Raw genomic sequence first — 14,611 nt, 5'->3', positions numbered from 1 at the left:
TGAAAAACTATATTACGTTGCTAAGGCTACTTTCACACTGGCGTTTTGGTTCCGTTTGTGAGATCCATTCAGGGATCTCACAAGCGGTGCAAAACGGAGCAGTTTTGCCCTAATGCATTCTGAATGGATAAGGATCCGCTCAGAATGCATCAGTTTGCCTCCGTTCCGCCTCCATTCCGATTTGGAGGCAACACCAAAACGCTGCCTGCAGCGTTTTGGTGTCCGTCTGACGAAACTGAGCCAAACGGATCCGTCCTGACACACAAAGTAAGTCAATGGGGACGGATCCGTTTTCACTGACACAATATGGCACAATAGAAAACGGATCTGTCCCCCATTGACTTTCAATGGTGTTCTAGACGGATCCGTTTTGGCTATGTTAAAGATAATACAAACGGATCCGTTCTGAACGGTTGTATTATCTGAATGAATGTGTTTGTGCTTGATCCATGATGGATCCGCACCAAACGTGAGTGTGAAAATAGCCTAAGACGAACCTACACAATTACAGATAAACTTGCTTGCAAAAGTTTATTGGACAGAACATGCAAAGGACACATAAAGCATTATAAAAGGAGGCACAATAGAAGGTCCTTGAAAGATAATGGTCTGGAAGGTCTGAAATGGAAGTTTCCTCAGCTTCTGCAAAGGTCTGTGTTAATATTTCTCTTTTACTTCCCTAACCTGTGAAGAGACGACTTTGCCATCCACCACGTCTTCAAAAATGGTCCTGACAGTTCTCGTTCTGTTTGGATCTTTGGAGGAAAAATAAAGTTGATAATTTAACTGGGGAAATACATTTTTGGATATGAAAAGTTCAGTGTTGCTGACTAATTGTTGCTGTGACTAATACATGACCAATGAGTCGGAATATGTCTCTACTTGTTTAATTATATGTTTAATTACATTACATTGCCATTGCCGATGTGTATGAGAAATGGCCTACTAATCCAAGCCATCTACCAAAGGGGGAACTAGGAGTTTGGACATATTCATTTCCTTCAGAGAGGCGGCACTAGACGTTTTCAGTATCCACTTAATCTTCATTCATGCCAAATGGGAATTTTTGTGGTCCAGCTGGAGATAATAGTTACCACACAGTTATGGGCAGCCTTGCATTCCTATAGTACACTATCCAAATAAATGAATGATCATGTAATACATGGATGGGTCAGGTCCCCCAAAGAGAGAGATGTTCCTTGAGGTCAATATCTTAATGAGACAGCCCTTACAAAGTCTGTTTTAAACTTAGCATATTTTCACTCTATATCATCCACACTATAATCCTAGATATATCCTATGGGAATACTCAATAGATGAATTTAATTATCACAAAAACTATGAGTAACATCAAGTCCACTTTAAAAATTAAATCTTTATTTAGATAAATAATAAAATAGATCTTCGTGAATAGTAGGGAAACAACCAAAAAAATTGCGAAGATCTATTTTAATATTTACCGTATCTAAAAAAAGATTACATTTTTAAAGGGGACTTGATGTTTCTCAATGTTTTTGTGATAATTAACTTAGCATATTTGGAGGATTATGTCTGAGTTGTCTTTGTCTTTGTTTCATGTACAAGATGGCAGATTGGTTTTCACTATTACTGCATACTGTACATGCATTGTCTTAGACAGCACCTTATTCAGGTTATTCTGTTTCATGGTAATTCTTGAAGACAGCTTACCTTTAGAGGAGTCCACTGAAGTTGCCGGGGACCTTTTAACTGTAGAAGAACTTGATGAAATGCCCAGTTTTGACCTTGAGTATGGAAGAGTTTTGTTAGTCAAAACATGGATGTGAGAAGAAACCATCATACCATAATTTTTTCTTATTTATCTTCCATACCCTTCTCCATCGAGTAGCTGACGATATTTCTCAATTTCTTGCTCCAACCGGGCTTTTATATCGAGCAGCCGATTATACTCATCGCTTTGACGTTCCATGTCACATCTCAGCTGGGCCAATTGTTCTTCCACGCTACTGATAATGTTCTGTATTTGTGCAATCTGGGCACAATACCGACCTTCAGTTTCTGCCAATGTGGATTCAAGGGATCTTTTCTGCAGATGTGAACAAAAGTAATCATGTATCATGTATTAAAGTCTTTTCTGAGGCTTTAATATTGATGACCTATTTTAAGGATAGGTCAGTAGTATCTGATCGGTGGGGTCAGACACCTGGGCCTTCCACCAATCAGCTGTTTGAGAAGGCAGCGGCGCTCACACCTTTTCCTAAATCTCGTGGCCTAGGCGCAAGCCACCCCAATAGAAATGAATGGGGCACAGCCACTATACAATGTACTGCGCTGTGCTTGGTAAGCACAGAGAAGGCAGTGGTGCTCACAGGAGTGCCATGCCTTCTCAAACAGCTGATCAGCAGGGGCCCGGGTGTTGGACCCCCACTGATCAGATACTGATGAATTATCCGGAGGATAGGTCATCAGTATTAAAGTCTTGGAAAACCCTTTTAAGGATTTTACCTTTTATAGGTGCAAGTATAGTAAAGATACTATAATATGTGATGTTTGGAGAAAATATTCAATGATAGTTCCCTGCAATGAAGATGCAAATAGATGACGATCACTGAGGCATAGGATATGGTATGGCAGCATATGTTCCTTCAGGTGGACACATGCACCTACAACAGCTCTGTATTGTACACAGCTGCATGAGACCTCTACTGTACCTCTGTATAGCTTTGATTTCATACACAAGATTTCAGAGATTCCTTCTGTCACTCAACAAAGCCTGTACGGCTGCCCACAAACCTGGTACAAGCGAAGCATAAGGCCTCTGCACTGCCATGTAGGCTTCATGTCTGTGTGAATAGTTGGACCACTTGCTTAGAAAATCAAAGAAAAGGGAGCATCTATCATCTGACAGTGGTTCCTGATATCATAAAGAATTTAGCAAATGACAGATTATAGCCCCCAGTTCTCTTGAGAAAACGACAGATTCCTTTCAAGAACAGACTTGTTGTGATCATGTAGGCTCATTATGGCTCCTTCCCAGCACTAAAGATTATTGATCAGGAAGAAGACAAATCAACACCAGGAACTGGAACTCTAAACTTTGACATCAGAGAAAATGAATGGTGGTGTGTAAGAGATTACTAAGGGCACTTTCACGCTAGCGTTTTTGTTTTCCGGTATTGAGTTCAGTCACAGAGGCTTAATACCGGGAAAAATTATCAGTTTTATCCTAATGCATTCCGAATGGGTGCATCAGTTCAGTCCCTCTTACGTTTTTTGGCCGGACAAAATACCGCAGCGTGCTGCAGTTTTCTCTCTGGCCAAAAATTCGGAACACTTGCTGGAATGCCGGATCCGGCAACAATTTCCTTTGAAATGCATTAATGCCGGATCTGGCCCCAAGTGTTCCGGCAAAACGGATCCGGTTTTGCGGTCTGCGCATAGGCAGACCTTTAAAAATGAGAAAAATAATAAACAGCGGATCTGTTTTTCCGGATGACAACCGGAAAGACGGATCCGGTATTGCAATGCATTTGTGAGACGGATCCGGATCAGTCTCACAAATGCATCCGTTTGCGACGTAACTGCCTGCCGGAATCCTCTGCCGCAAGTGTGAAAGTTCCCTAACCTTGGCACCATTGCTTTCAGTGGTAATCTGTAACCTTTGGTGTTCCTGCTGTTGGAAAGCTGCGGCTTACAGCAGGCCAGAACTTGTAGTTTTGTAGCTAACAAGGATCACTAGCCTTGAGCATTTGTCTTATTGTGTTGTGTAATATGGTAAATCTATGTAGCATCAATTTCCCATCTATTCATTAGACTGATTGAATTAGATTACTCATAGGCTCTAGTATTCTTGTTTAACACTATTATATTCATACCATTGCCAACTGGGACTGTAGCTCTATCTCCAGGGACTGAAGACTTCTTTTCAGGTCAGAGATCTCAGAAGTGCTGGTCTGCACCTCGGCCACCCCGGCTGTAATTTCTTTCTTCAGCTCCCTACTCTGAAACAGCAAAGTAGTAAATTACAAATCAATTCTAAATTAACATATGAAATCACATGTAGTTTTTTTTGGGGGGATTGTATGTATGAAAGAAGTTGTGTCCTTCACACGATTCTTTTAGGTACAAAGAGCCCATTGACAATAAGCTCATTAGAGGGTAACATACTGCTAGGACCCACAATAATTACCCGTAAACTATGGTGGTACCTGACAGCGAGTGTCTAATTCCCTTCCCTGCAGGGGATATAAAGAGTCACAGCAAACAGTTCTCATTGAATAGGTCGGTCCTTGTGACATATAGATGTGCTAGATCCTCCAGAGTGAGAGATGTTGGTTATGAATGCTATAAGCAGGGGCGGAACTACTAGTGGCTCTACAGGGCTCGCAGATGTAATGACTACTGTGGGTGCGTGTGGCAGGTGAGGCCCACACCATAATGGATAACATACACAGCAGCTAGGTCTTCTTCTTACCTCAACAACTACAATGCTGCTGAGAAGAGCATGATGTGCTCTGTTCAACAGGGGAACTGAGCTAGGCGAGTATTACTTTTGTTAATTTTACAGAGGCAACACTAGAGGGGGGTCACTAAGTGGGCATTTTACTGTGTTTCAGAACTAAGGGGGCATAGCTACTGGGTGGAAGCTTTAAGAGGGCGTAACTTTAGGGTGAGGGCACTAAAGGGGCATAATTACTGTGTGGGGACACTAAAGGGGCATAACTACTGTGTGGGAGCACTAAGGGGGCATGACTACTGTAAAGGGGGCACTAAGGGGAAATAGCTACTGTGTGGGATACTAAGGGGGCATACAGGGCCCAGGTGGCATACTGTAAAGTAAACTCTTGACTCCTCCTCCTGTCCAATACTAGTAAGTGTTTCATTTTCATGTTTTTTACATGACTTAGTGAGTGGGGGTTTTGAAAGGCGAATGTGGGCAGTGCTGACTAGCTGCAGGATGGGGATTGCAGGGAAGTTGCTTGGCGGGGGGGCCTGTTCAAAAATTTGCTATGTGGCCCTGCTTTTTTTTTTTGTAATGCCGCTGACTAATAGTTAAGGATCCAGAACAGGCACTTTCCTCTTTTAAGTGAGAATTGTTACCCTTACAGGGTTACGTCAGGGGTTTTCTAAATCAAACAAAACTGGGCCTATCTGCACCTTTCCAGACTTGTAGAAAGGACTTGCTTTCCCAAAGTCAAAAAATATGTTTGCACCCCTAGTCCTGAATCTACCGTAAAGACCCTATCCAATTTAGAGTGGTTTGTGTGGCCTTCATCTTGGAACCCTGGACTCTGGGCACATACACCATGGCTTACCCCTCTCATTACCCTTTTTACATAAAAACATGATATCTCCATATACCTGCTCAAGGAACCGAGCCTCAGCTTCCTTTCTGTTCCTCTCAGCAATTGCTTCATACTGTTCCCTCATGTTGTTCAGAATTTTGGTCAGATCTGTTCCCGGAGTAGCATTCATCTCAACTGTAACTTCTCCGGTTTGTGAACCATGAAAAGAATTCATCTCCTAGATACAACAAAAGGAAATTGAATTAAGCTCATTATCGCTTTTGAAGAATAATATGTAGCATCGACATACAGGTTCTTTAAAAAAAATTAGCATATTGTGATAAAGTTCATTATTTTCTGTAATGTACTGATAAACATTAGACTTTCATATATTTTAGATTCATTACACACAACTGAAGTAGTTCAAGCCTTTTCTTGTTTTAATATTGATGATTTTGGCATACAGCTCATGAAAACCCAAAATTCCTATCTCAAAAAATTAGCATATTTCATCCGACCAATAAAAGAAAAGTGTTTTTAATACAAAAAAAAGTCAACCTTCAAATAATTAAGTTCAGTTATGCACTCAATATTTGGTCGGGAATCCTTTTGCAGAAATGACTGCTTCAATGAGGCTTGGCATGGAGGCAATCAGCCTGTGGCACTGCTGAGGTGTTATGGAGGCCCAGGATGCTTCGATAGCGGCTTTAAGCTCATCCAGAGTGTTGGGTCTTTCAACTTTCTCTTCCCAATATCCCCCAGATTCTCTATGGGGTTCAGGTCAGGAGAGTTGGCAGGCCAATTGAACACAGTAATACCATGGTCAGTAAACCATTTACCAGTGGTGAAAAATGAAATCTTCATCTCCATAAAGCTTTTCAGCAGATGGAAGCATGAAGTTCTCCAAAATCTCCTGATAGCTAGCTGCATTGACCCTGCCCTTGATAAAACACAGTGGACCAACACCAGCAGCTGACATGGCACCCCAGACCATCACTGACTGTGGGTACTTGACACTGGACTTCAGGCATTTTGGCATTTCCCTCTCCCCAGTCTTCCTCCAGACTCTGGCACCTTGATTTCCGAATGACATGCAAAATTTGCTTTCATCCGAAAAAAGTACTTTGGACCACTGAGCAACAGTCCAGTGCTGCTTCTCTATAGCCCAGGTCAGGCGCTTCTGCCGCTGTTTCTGGTTCAAAAGTGGCTTGACCTGGGGAATGCGGCACCTGTAGCCCATTTCCTGCACACGCCTGTACACGGTGGCTCTGGATGTTTCTACTCCAGACTCAGTCCACTGCTTCCGCAGGTCCCCCAAGGTCTGGAATCGGTCCTTCTCCACAATCTTCCTCAGGGTCCGGTCACCTCTTCTCGTTGTGCAGCGTTTTCTGCCACACTTTTTCCTTCCCACAGACTTCCCACTGAGGTGCCTTGATACAGCACTCTGGGAACAGCCTATTCGTTCAGAAATTTCTTTCTGTGTCTTACCCTCTTGCTTGAGGGTGTCAATGATGGCCTTCTGGACAACAATCAGGTCGGCAGTCTTACCCATGATTGCGGTTTTGAGTAATGAACCAGGCTGGGAGTTTTTAAAAGCCTCAGGAATCTTTTGCAGGTGTTTAGAGTTAATTAGTTGATTCAGATGATTAGGTTAATAGCTCGTTTAGAGAACCTTTTCATGATATGCTAATTTTTTGAGATAGGAATTTTGGGTTTTCATGAGCTGTATGCCAAAATCATCAATATTAAAACAAGAAAAGGCTTGAACTACTTCAGTTGTATGTAATGAATCTAAAATATATGAAAGTCTAATGTTTATCAGTACATTACAGAAAATAATGAACTTTATCACAATATGCAAATTTTTTGAAAAGAACCTGTATAAGATACAACTGTAATATCAGCGTATAGGGTCATCTTATGAACGGATCCGGTTATATTATCTTTAACATAGCCAAGATGGATCCGTCATGAACTCCACTGAAAGTCAACGGGGGACGGATCAGTTTTCTATTGTGTCAGAGAAAACGGATCCGCCCCCATTGACTTGCATGGTGGGTCATAAAGGATCCATCTTGCTCCGCATCCCATTACGGAAAGCATGCTGCGGTTTGCTCTTCGGTACGAGAACTGAACGGAATGCATTTTGGAGCATTCCGTTCTGTTCAGCTACATTTTGTCCCCACTGACAATGAATGGGGACAAAACGGAAGCGTTTTTTTCCCCAGTATTGAGACCCTATGACGGATCTCAATACCGGAAAATAGAAACGCTAGTGTGAAAGTAGCCTTAGAAGTCTGCATTGTTCCTCTGCTCTTCCTCCTAGAGAAGTATGAATACATTTTCAACTGGGTGTTACCACTCCTCTTGTCAATGGGGTGTGTCCCTACACAGTCTGACAGTGTTAGCTGTGGTTAGTCAGTGTCAGAATATGTAAGGACACACCCTATTGACAAGATGAATGCTATCACCCAGTTGGCAATTTAATTGTATGATTCTAGGAAGAATAACAGAGGATCCACACCTTGCAGACTTCTAGGCAAAGATGTGACAGAATAGCTATTTCAAGGGGCTTTAAATATTTTTAGAAAAATAGCAGACAGGTCCTCTTTGAATGAACAACCCAATATTGGTGGACAACAGTGTATACATTTTCATAGGCTTTTTAATTAGTGTTGGTTGCCTCTGGTTATAATAGAGTTCTGGCTTTATTTTGGAAACTTACTTTATTAACTATTTTATAGTATGAATCTTTGCCTAAAAGTTGCCCATAGACAGTAGCTGGACAATCATACTAATTTTGTTGGGTCCCATTGATAATCTAATGTCTGATAGACCTTCAAAGTGGCACCAGGATTACCTGCCCCTCTCAGCCTATCATCTTACAGAGTTCATAATTTGTACATATTATATTAAGGCCTCATGCACACGACCGTTTTTCTTTGCGGTCCGCAAAAACGGGTTCCGTTTTTCCGTGATCCGTGACCGTTTTTTCGTCCGTGGGTCTTCCTTGATTTTTGGAGGATCCACGGACATGAAAAAAAAGTTATTTTGGTGTCCGCCTGGCCGTGCGGAGCCAAACGGATCCGTCCTGACTTACAATGCAAGTCAATGTGGACGGATCCGTTTGACGTTGACACAATATGGTGCAATTGCAAACGGATCCGTCCCCCCATTGACTTTCAATGTAAAGTCAGGAGTTAATATACCATAGGATCAGAGTTTTCTCCAATCCGATGGTATATTTTAACTTGAAGCGTCCCCATCACCATGGGAACGCCTCTATGTTAGAATATACCATCGGATTTGAGTTACATCGTGAAACTCAGATCCGACAGTATATTCTAACACAGAGGCATTCCCATAGTGATGGGGACCCTTCTAGTTAGAATATACTACGAACTGTGTACATGACTGCCCCCTGCTGGCTGGCAGCACCCGATCTTTTACAGGGGGCTGTGATCAGCACAATTAACCCTTCAGGTGCCGCACCTGAAGGGGTTAATTGTGCGTATCATAGCCCCCTGTAAGAGATCAGGGGCTGCCAGGCAGCAGGGGGCAGACCCCCCTCCCTCCCCAGTTTGAATATCATTGGTGGCCAGTGTGCGGCCTCCGTCGCCCCCCCCTCCCTCCCTTTATTGTAATATCATTGGTGGCCAGCGTGCGCCCCCCCTCTATTGTAATATCATTGGTGGCCAGTGTGCGGCCTCCCCCGCCCCCCCTCCCTCCCTCTATTGTAATATCATTGGTGGCCAGTGTGCGGCCTCCGTCGGCCCCCCCTCCCTCCCTTTATTGTAATATCATTGGTGGCCAGTGTGCGGCCTTTGTCGGCCCCCCCCTCCCTCTATTGTAATATCATTGGTGGCCAGTGTGTGGCCTCCCCTCTCCCCCCCTGCCCGACCATTGGTGGCAGCGGAAAGTTCCGATCGGAGTCCCAGTTTAATCGCTGGGGCTCCGATCGGTAACCATGGCAACCAGGACGCTACTGCAGGCCTGGTTGCCATGGTTACTTAGCAATATTACAATATTAGAAGCATCATACTTACCTGCTGCGCTGTCTGTGACCTGCCGGGAGCTCCTCCTACTGGCAAGTGACAGGTCTGTGCGGCGCATTGCTTAATGATCTGTCACTTACCAGTAGGAGGAGCTCCCAGCCGGTCACAGACAGCGCAGCAGGTAAGTATAATGCTTCTAATATTGTAATATTGCTAAGTAACCATGGCAACCAGGCCTGCAGTAGCGTCCTGGTTGCCATGGTTACCGATCATAGCCCCAGCGATTAAACTGGGACTCCGATCGGAACTCTCTGCTGCCACCAATGATCAGGTGGGGGGGGGAGAGGGGAGGCCGCACGCTGGCCACCAATGATAACACAATAAAAGGAGGGGGGGGTCGGGGGGGGGCGCACGCTGGCCACCAATGATAACACAATAAAGGGAGGGAGGGGGGGGCCGGGGGAGGCCGCACACTGGCCACCAATGATATTACAATAGAGGGAAGGAGGGGGGCCCTCTCACTGGCCACCAATGATATTCAAACTGGGGAGGGAGGGGGCTCTGCCCCCTGCTGCCTGGCAGCCCCTGATCTCTTACAGGGAGCTATGATACGCACAATTAACCCCTTCAGGTCCAGCACCTGAGGGGTTAATTGTGCGGATCACAGCCCCCTGTAAGAGATCGGGTGCTGCCAGGCAGAAGGGGGCAGTCATGTACACAGTTCGTAGTATATTCTAACTAGAAGCGTCCCCATCACTATGGGTACGCCTCTGTGTTAGAATATACTGTCGGATTTGAGTTTTCACAAAGTGAAAACTCAGCTCTGAAAAAGCTTTTATGCAGATGGATCTTCGGATCCGTCTGTATGAAAGTAGCCTACGGACACAGATCACGGACAGGTCCTATTTTTTTGACGGACAGGATACACGGATCACGGAGGCGGATGACAAACGGGGCATTTTCCGAGTTTTCAACGGACCCATTGAAAGTCAATGGGTCCGCAGAAAATCACGGAAAACAGAACAACGGCCACGGGTGCACACAACGGTCGTGTGCATGAGGCCTAAGGGTCTACATTTCACCACCCCCCATCCCATAAACAGTGCTACCTTTTTTCATGGCTATGGCTGGTATTGCAGCCACCAAGGCACCTTTTTCCATGGCTATGGCAGGTATTGCAGCCACCAAGGCACTGGGGTGAGCTGCAATATCAGATGCAGCCCAAACACAAGACACTTTCTGGACAACAGACAGACCGTTGTTCCTACTCTCATACAAGCATTATTTGAAGGGTCTGAAATAAATCCATTACTCAGAAGGGAAGACTTTGCTCAGGGTCTCCATACTGTAGAATTTGGGACTTTCTTGACACCACCGAGGAGAGAATGTAAATTACAGAGCACCCATAATCAAAGATTTGAAGAATTCCTGCAGGTGTAAGTCATAAACAGGCAGGTTCTAGACATCAAAAGCTCAGTTGCCAGAGGGAAAATATGTTTAAACTTCAGCTACTTGAACATATTTCAGTTATTTATTTAATGGATAATTGTAGATTATGGGAGTCAACATCAATCATAATCATCCTTTATATCATGCTGTATGCATCATCCATCCAAAAGTTCATCAACACCTTTGTCTTGTGTAACTTCCTAAGGCCTCTTTCACATGGGTGTTATGGATTGGGGCCGGATAGGATGCGGGTGCATGGCGGAGAAATCGTGCGAGTGAGCACACAATTTCAGTCAGTTTTGACTGTGATTGTGTTGCGTGGTTCAGTTTTTTCCGCGCGAATGCAATGCGTTTGACACGCGCGTAAGAAAAAACTGAATGTGGTACCCAGACCCGAACTTCTTCAATGAAGTTCAGGTTTGGGTTAGTTGTAGTGTAGATTTTATTATTTTTCCTTATAACATGGTTATAAGGGAAAATAATAGCATTCTTTAATACAGATTGCTTAGTAGTAGGTCAATTGAGGGTTAAAAAATAAAAAATAATTAACTCACCTCCTCCAATTGATCGCGTAGCTGCCAGTCTCCTGCTCTTTCTTCAGGACCTGTGGTGACGTCACTGAGCTCATCTCATGGTCCAATCACATGATCCATCACCACGGTGATGGACCATGTGATTGGACCATGTGATGTGACGTCACCACAGGTCCTTTAGCCGGCAGCTCATGATTAAAAAAGTAAGAGCTCGCCAACTATGCGATCAAGAGGAGGAGGTGAGTTAATTATTATTTTTTTTTAATCCCTCAATCCACATTTTACTTAGCATTCTGTATTAAGAATGCTATTATTTTCTCTTAAAAATAATAATGATCGGGTCCCCATCCCGATCGTCTCCTAGAAACCGTGCGTGAAAATTGCACTGCATCCGCACTTGCTTGCGGATGCTTGCGATTTTCACGTAGCCCCATTCACTTCTATGGGGCCTGCGTTGCGTGAAAAACACACAAAGTAGAGCATGCTGCGATTTTCACGCAACGCACAAGTGATGCGTGAAAATCACCGCTCATGTGCACACCCCCATAGAAATGAATGGGTCAGTGCGGGTGCAATGCGTTCACCTCACGCATTGCACCCGCACGGAAATCTCGCCCGTGTGAAAGAGGCCTAAATGTGCAATGATCTTATCCTTAATTAGAAGAAGCCATTAAAGGGGTTGTCTGGTAATTAAAAATCTTGTACAAAAATGTATCAAAATGTAATCATATTATATTCATCACTTTCTCCAGCACCGTTCTGGGCGGAGCTGGTGCGGTCTTCCTACTTCTGTTTGTTTATAAATAGCAGTGGTAACATGCCTGGATAGGGTATGGGACCACTGCAGCCAATCTCTGTCCTCAGCAGTGTACCGATGAGTACTGTGATTGGCTGCAGTGGTTACATGCCCTTTCCTAGGATTTCACTATGTGGCATGCTGATGATGTGCATAGTGACTTATGCAGCTAATCACTGTCCTCAGCGGCAGACCACTGAAAGCAGTGGTTGGCTTCAGCGGCCACCTGCCATATCCAGGCACGTTACCACTGCTGTCTTTTTTAAAACAACGGTAGGTGGACCAAACTGGGACTGGAACTAGGGGTAAGTATAATGCTTTTTTTATTATATTATTATTATATTATTATTATTATTATTATTATTATTATTATTATTATCTTAAACAACCCTTTGAATGTTCATGCTATAAAGAAGTGGCATATGATGTCATAGTGGACCTCAAAGTTGATCTACACAATTTTGAAAAAAAGCGGTCAAAGTTCAGATGAATATTTCCAGTAGTGCAATTCTTGCATCTGACAGGGTTGGATCCAGCATAGAATCGATCTTTTGGATGGTGCAAAGCAGCAACATACAGTTTTAAAAACAGTAAAACCTCATTGAGATGACAACCCAAAATTGTAGTGAAAAATGGTCTTTTGGAGGAGTAGTCTTCTAAGAACATATTTACATTTATATTTGCACATAAACCAGTCTAGTGCCAGTGGCAGACACACAATAAAAGCCACATAGAGTTTGACTTCCTACCTCTTGATGGTTCTTCTTGAGATATATCAATTCTTCAGTAAGGCTTTCAATCTGTACTTCCAGGTCACTTTTTGCTAAGGTTAGTTCATCAAGGACTCTGCGTAAACCATTAATATCAGCCTCCACACTCTGTCGGAGAGCCAGCTCGTTCTCATATCTGTGAAGACATCATCTCCATTAATATACTGTCATCTTTATGGGTTCAAGTGCAACCAGCTATTCACCTTAAACATATAAACCTGATTATATTACTCACTTTAGTCTGAAGTCATCGCATGCCAGCCTGGCATTGTCAATTTGCAAAATGATCTTGGCGTTGTCAATAGTGGCAGCTAAGATCTAAAATATGAGGTGTAAACAATGATTTCATACTATTATGACACAGAAACCAAACATGAAAAATTGACGCTTCTAACTCATGTCTAGAACAGAATTATGGTATGACACTAAAGCAACTGTTAGTCTCCCTCAAGTTGAAGGATTAACAACCCTGCTCAGGTCCTTTCAACCTTCAAGCAAAATGGAGGATCACAACATTAGCTTACATCAATTATGTGGGCCCAAGAGGCAACATTTCTGGTACATAATTCTACATCAATAGTTATGTAGTTCATTTAATGGCTTTTCTAAAATATGGGTTTTAAAAATGTAAGCTTTATCCAAAGGCCATTGTCAATGTTGTTAAAACTTGGAGAACCCCTTTAGGTCAGCCATTGTATACATGCATTTTCCCATCTGGAACAGGAATTTGAAGCCATCTATGAAGCAGCCCAATGCACAGTAGTAAACACAACATACATTAAATGAAAAACTGGAATCACTCAATGGTAATGTCTTACCTTATTCCTGAGATCCTCAATTATTTTTTCATACTTGCTGTAGTCTGGTGCTCCTTCAGTAGTGGAGCCTGGGCGGCGTTTTTCATACCACTCTCGGATTTTGCGCTCAAGATCAGCATTATCCTCCTCTAATGCCCTGACCTTTTCTAAGTAGGCAGCCAAACGATCATTTAGGTTCTGCATGGTGTGTTTTTCACTGGTTCCTAAAATTCCATCCATTGCACCTCCTCCACCCCCGAATCCTCCACCAGCGCCTCCACCAAATCCTCCACCATATCCACCACTAACTCCTCCACCAAATCTCACACCCCCACTTCCACCAAATGCACCTCCGCCACCAGCTGCTCCACCAAATCCCCCTCCATAGCCACTACTAACACCTCCACCAAATCCTGATCCATAACCTCCACCACCCCCCGCAGCAAAACCTTCACCAAATTCACCACCGAATTCATCATAGCCAAAATTTCCAAAGCCTGCTCCATTCATTATTATTCCTCCTTGACCCCCACCATATCCTCCACCTGCACTACTTCCCCCAGATTTCTGACTGAATTGTGTTGATCTCCTAAATGAAGCAGACCCTGAACTTTGGCCACCACCTAACGACCTTGCATATTGGCTTGTCATGATGGTGGATTCGAAAATGAACTTTCAGTGCAATCTGTGGCTGTTGTAGCGACCAGACGGTAGTGCAGTTAGGTTTCCCTTCTTTTTATATGAAATAATGATGGGTGTATCCTCTTTTAGTCTTCAGTTGGAAGAAATAACTGTTGTGTAAGATTAGGGATTTGGTGCCCAGGTGAATAATTTATTCCTATTTAATATGTTCTTCTATGTGCAAATATTTTTGCCTACAACTATGTTTATTAAATCAAACAGGTAATAGGGGTGGAGTGTCATTATCCCATCATTATATTGTCTTTAATCTGCTGAAGGCTTTCTAAACTTGTCTAAACAAATTATTAATGCTTCATATTCGAAGA

General features: G+C 43.3%; 1 protein-coding gene across 1 annotated transcript; it reads right to left on the bottom strand.

Moving 5' to 3' along the window:
* Positions 1 to 512: 512 nt before the first annotated feature.
* Positions 513 to 14,332, bottom strand: LOC121005517 (keratin, type I cytoskeletal 12-like). Its single transcript, XM_040438286.1, has 8 exons — positions 13,626 to 14,332; positions 13,043 to 13,125; positions 12,787 to 12,943; positions 5,341 to 5,502; positions 3,855 to 3,980; positions 1,851 to 2,065; positions 1,690 to 1,763; positions 513 to 755 (listed from the first exon to the last, which is right to left on the bottom strand). Exons 1-8 carry the CDS (start codon positions 14,253 to 14,255, stop codon positions 658 to 660), a joined length of 1,545 nt encoding a protein of 514 aa, XP_040294220.1. The 5' UTR covers positions 14,256 to 14,332; the 3' UTR covers positions 513 to 657.
* Positions 14,333 to 14,611: the final 279 nt, after the last annotated feature.

This window comes from Bufo bufo, chromosome 6 (genome assembly GCF_905171765.1).
Source record: "Bufo bufo chromosome 6, aBufBuf1.1, whole genome shotgun sequence".
In the NCBI taxonomy this organism is placed as follows: domain Eukaryota; kingdom Metazoa; phylum Chordata; class Amphibia; order Anura; family Bufonidae; genus Bufo; species Bufo bufo.
The sequence above is the reverse complement of the archived record's forward strand: the minus strand, read 5'-3'. Positions and strand labels throughout refer to the sequence as shown.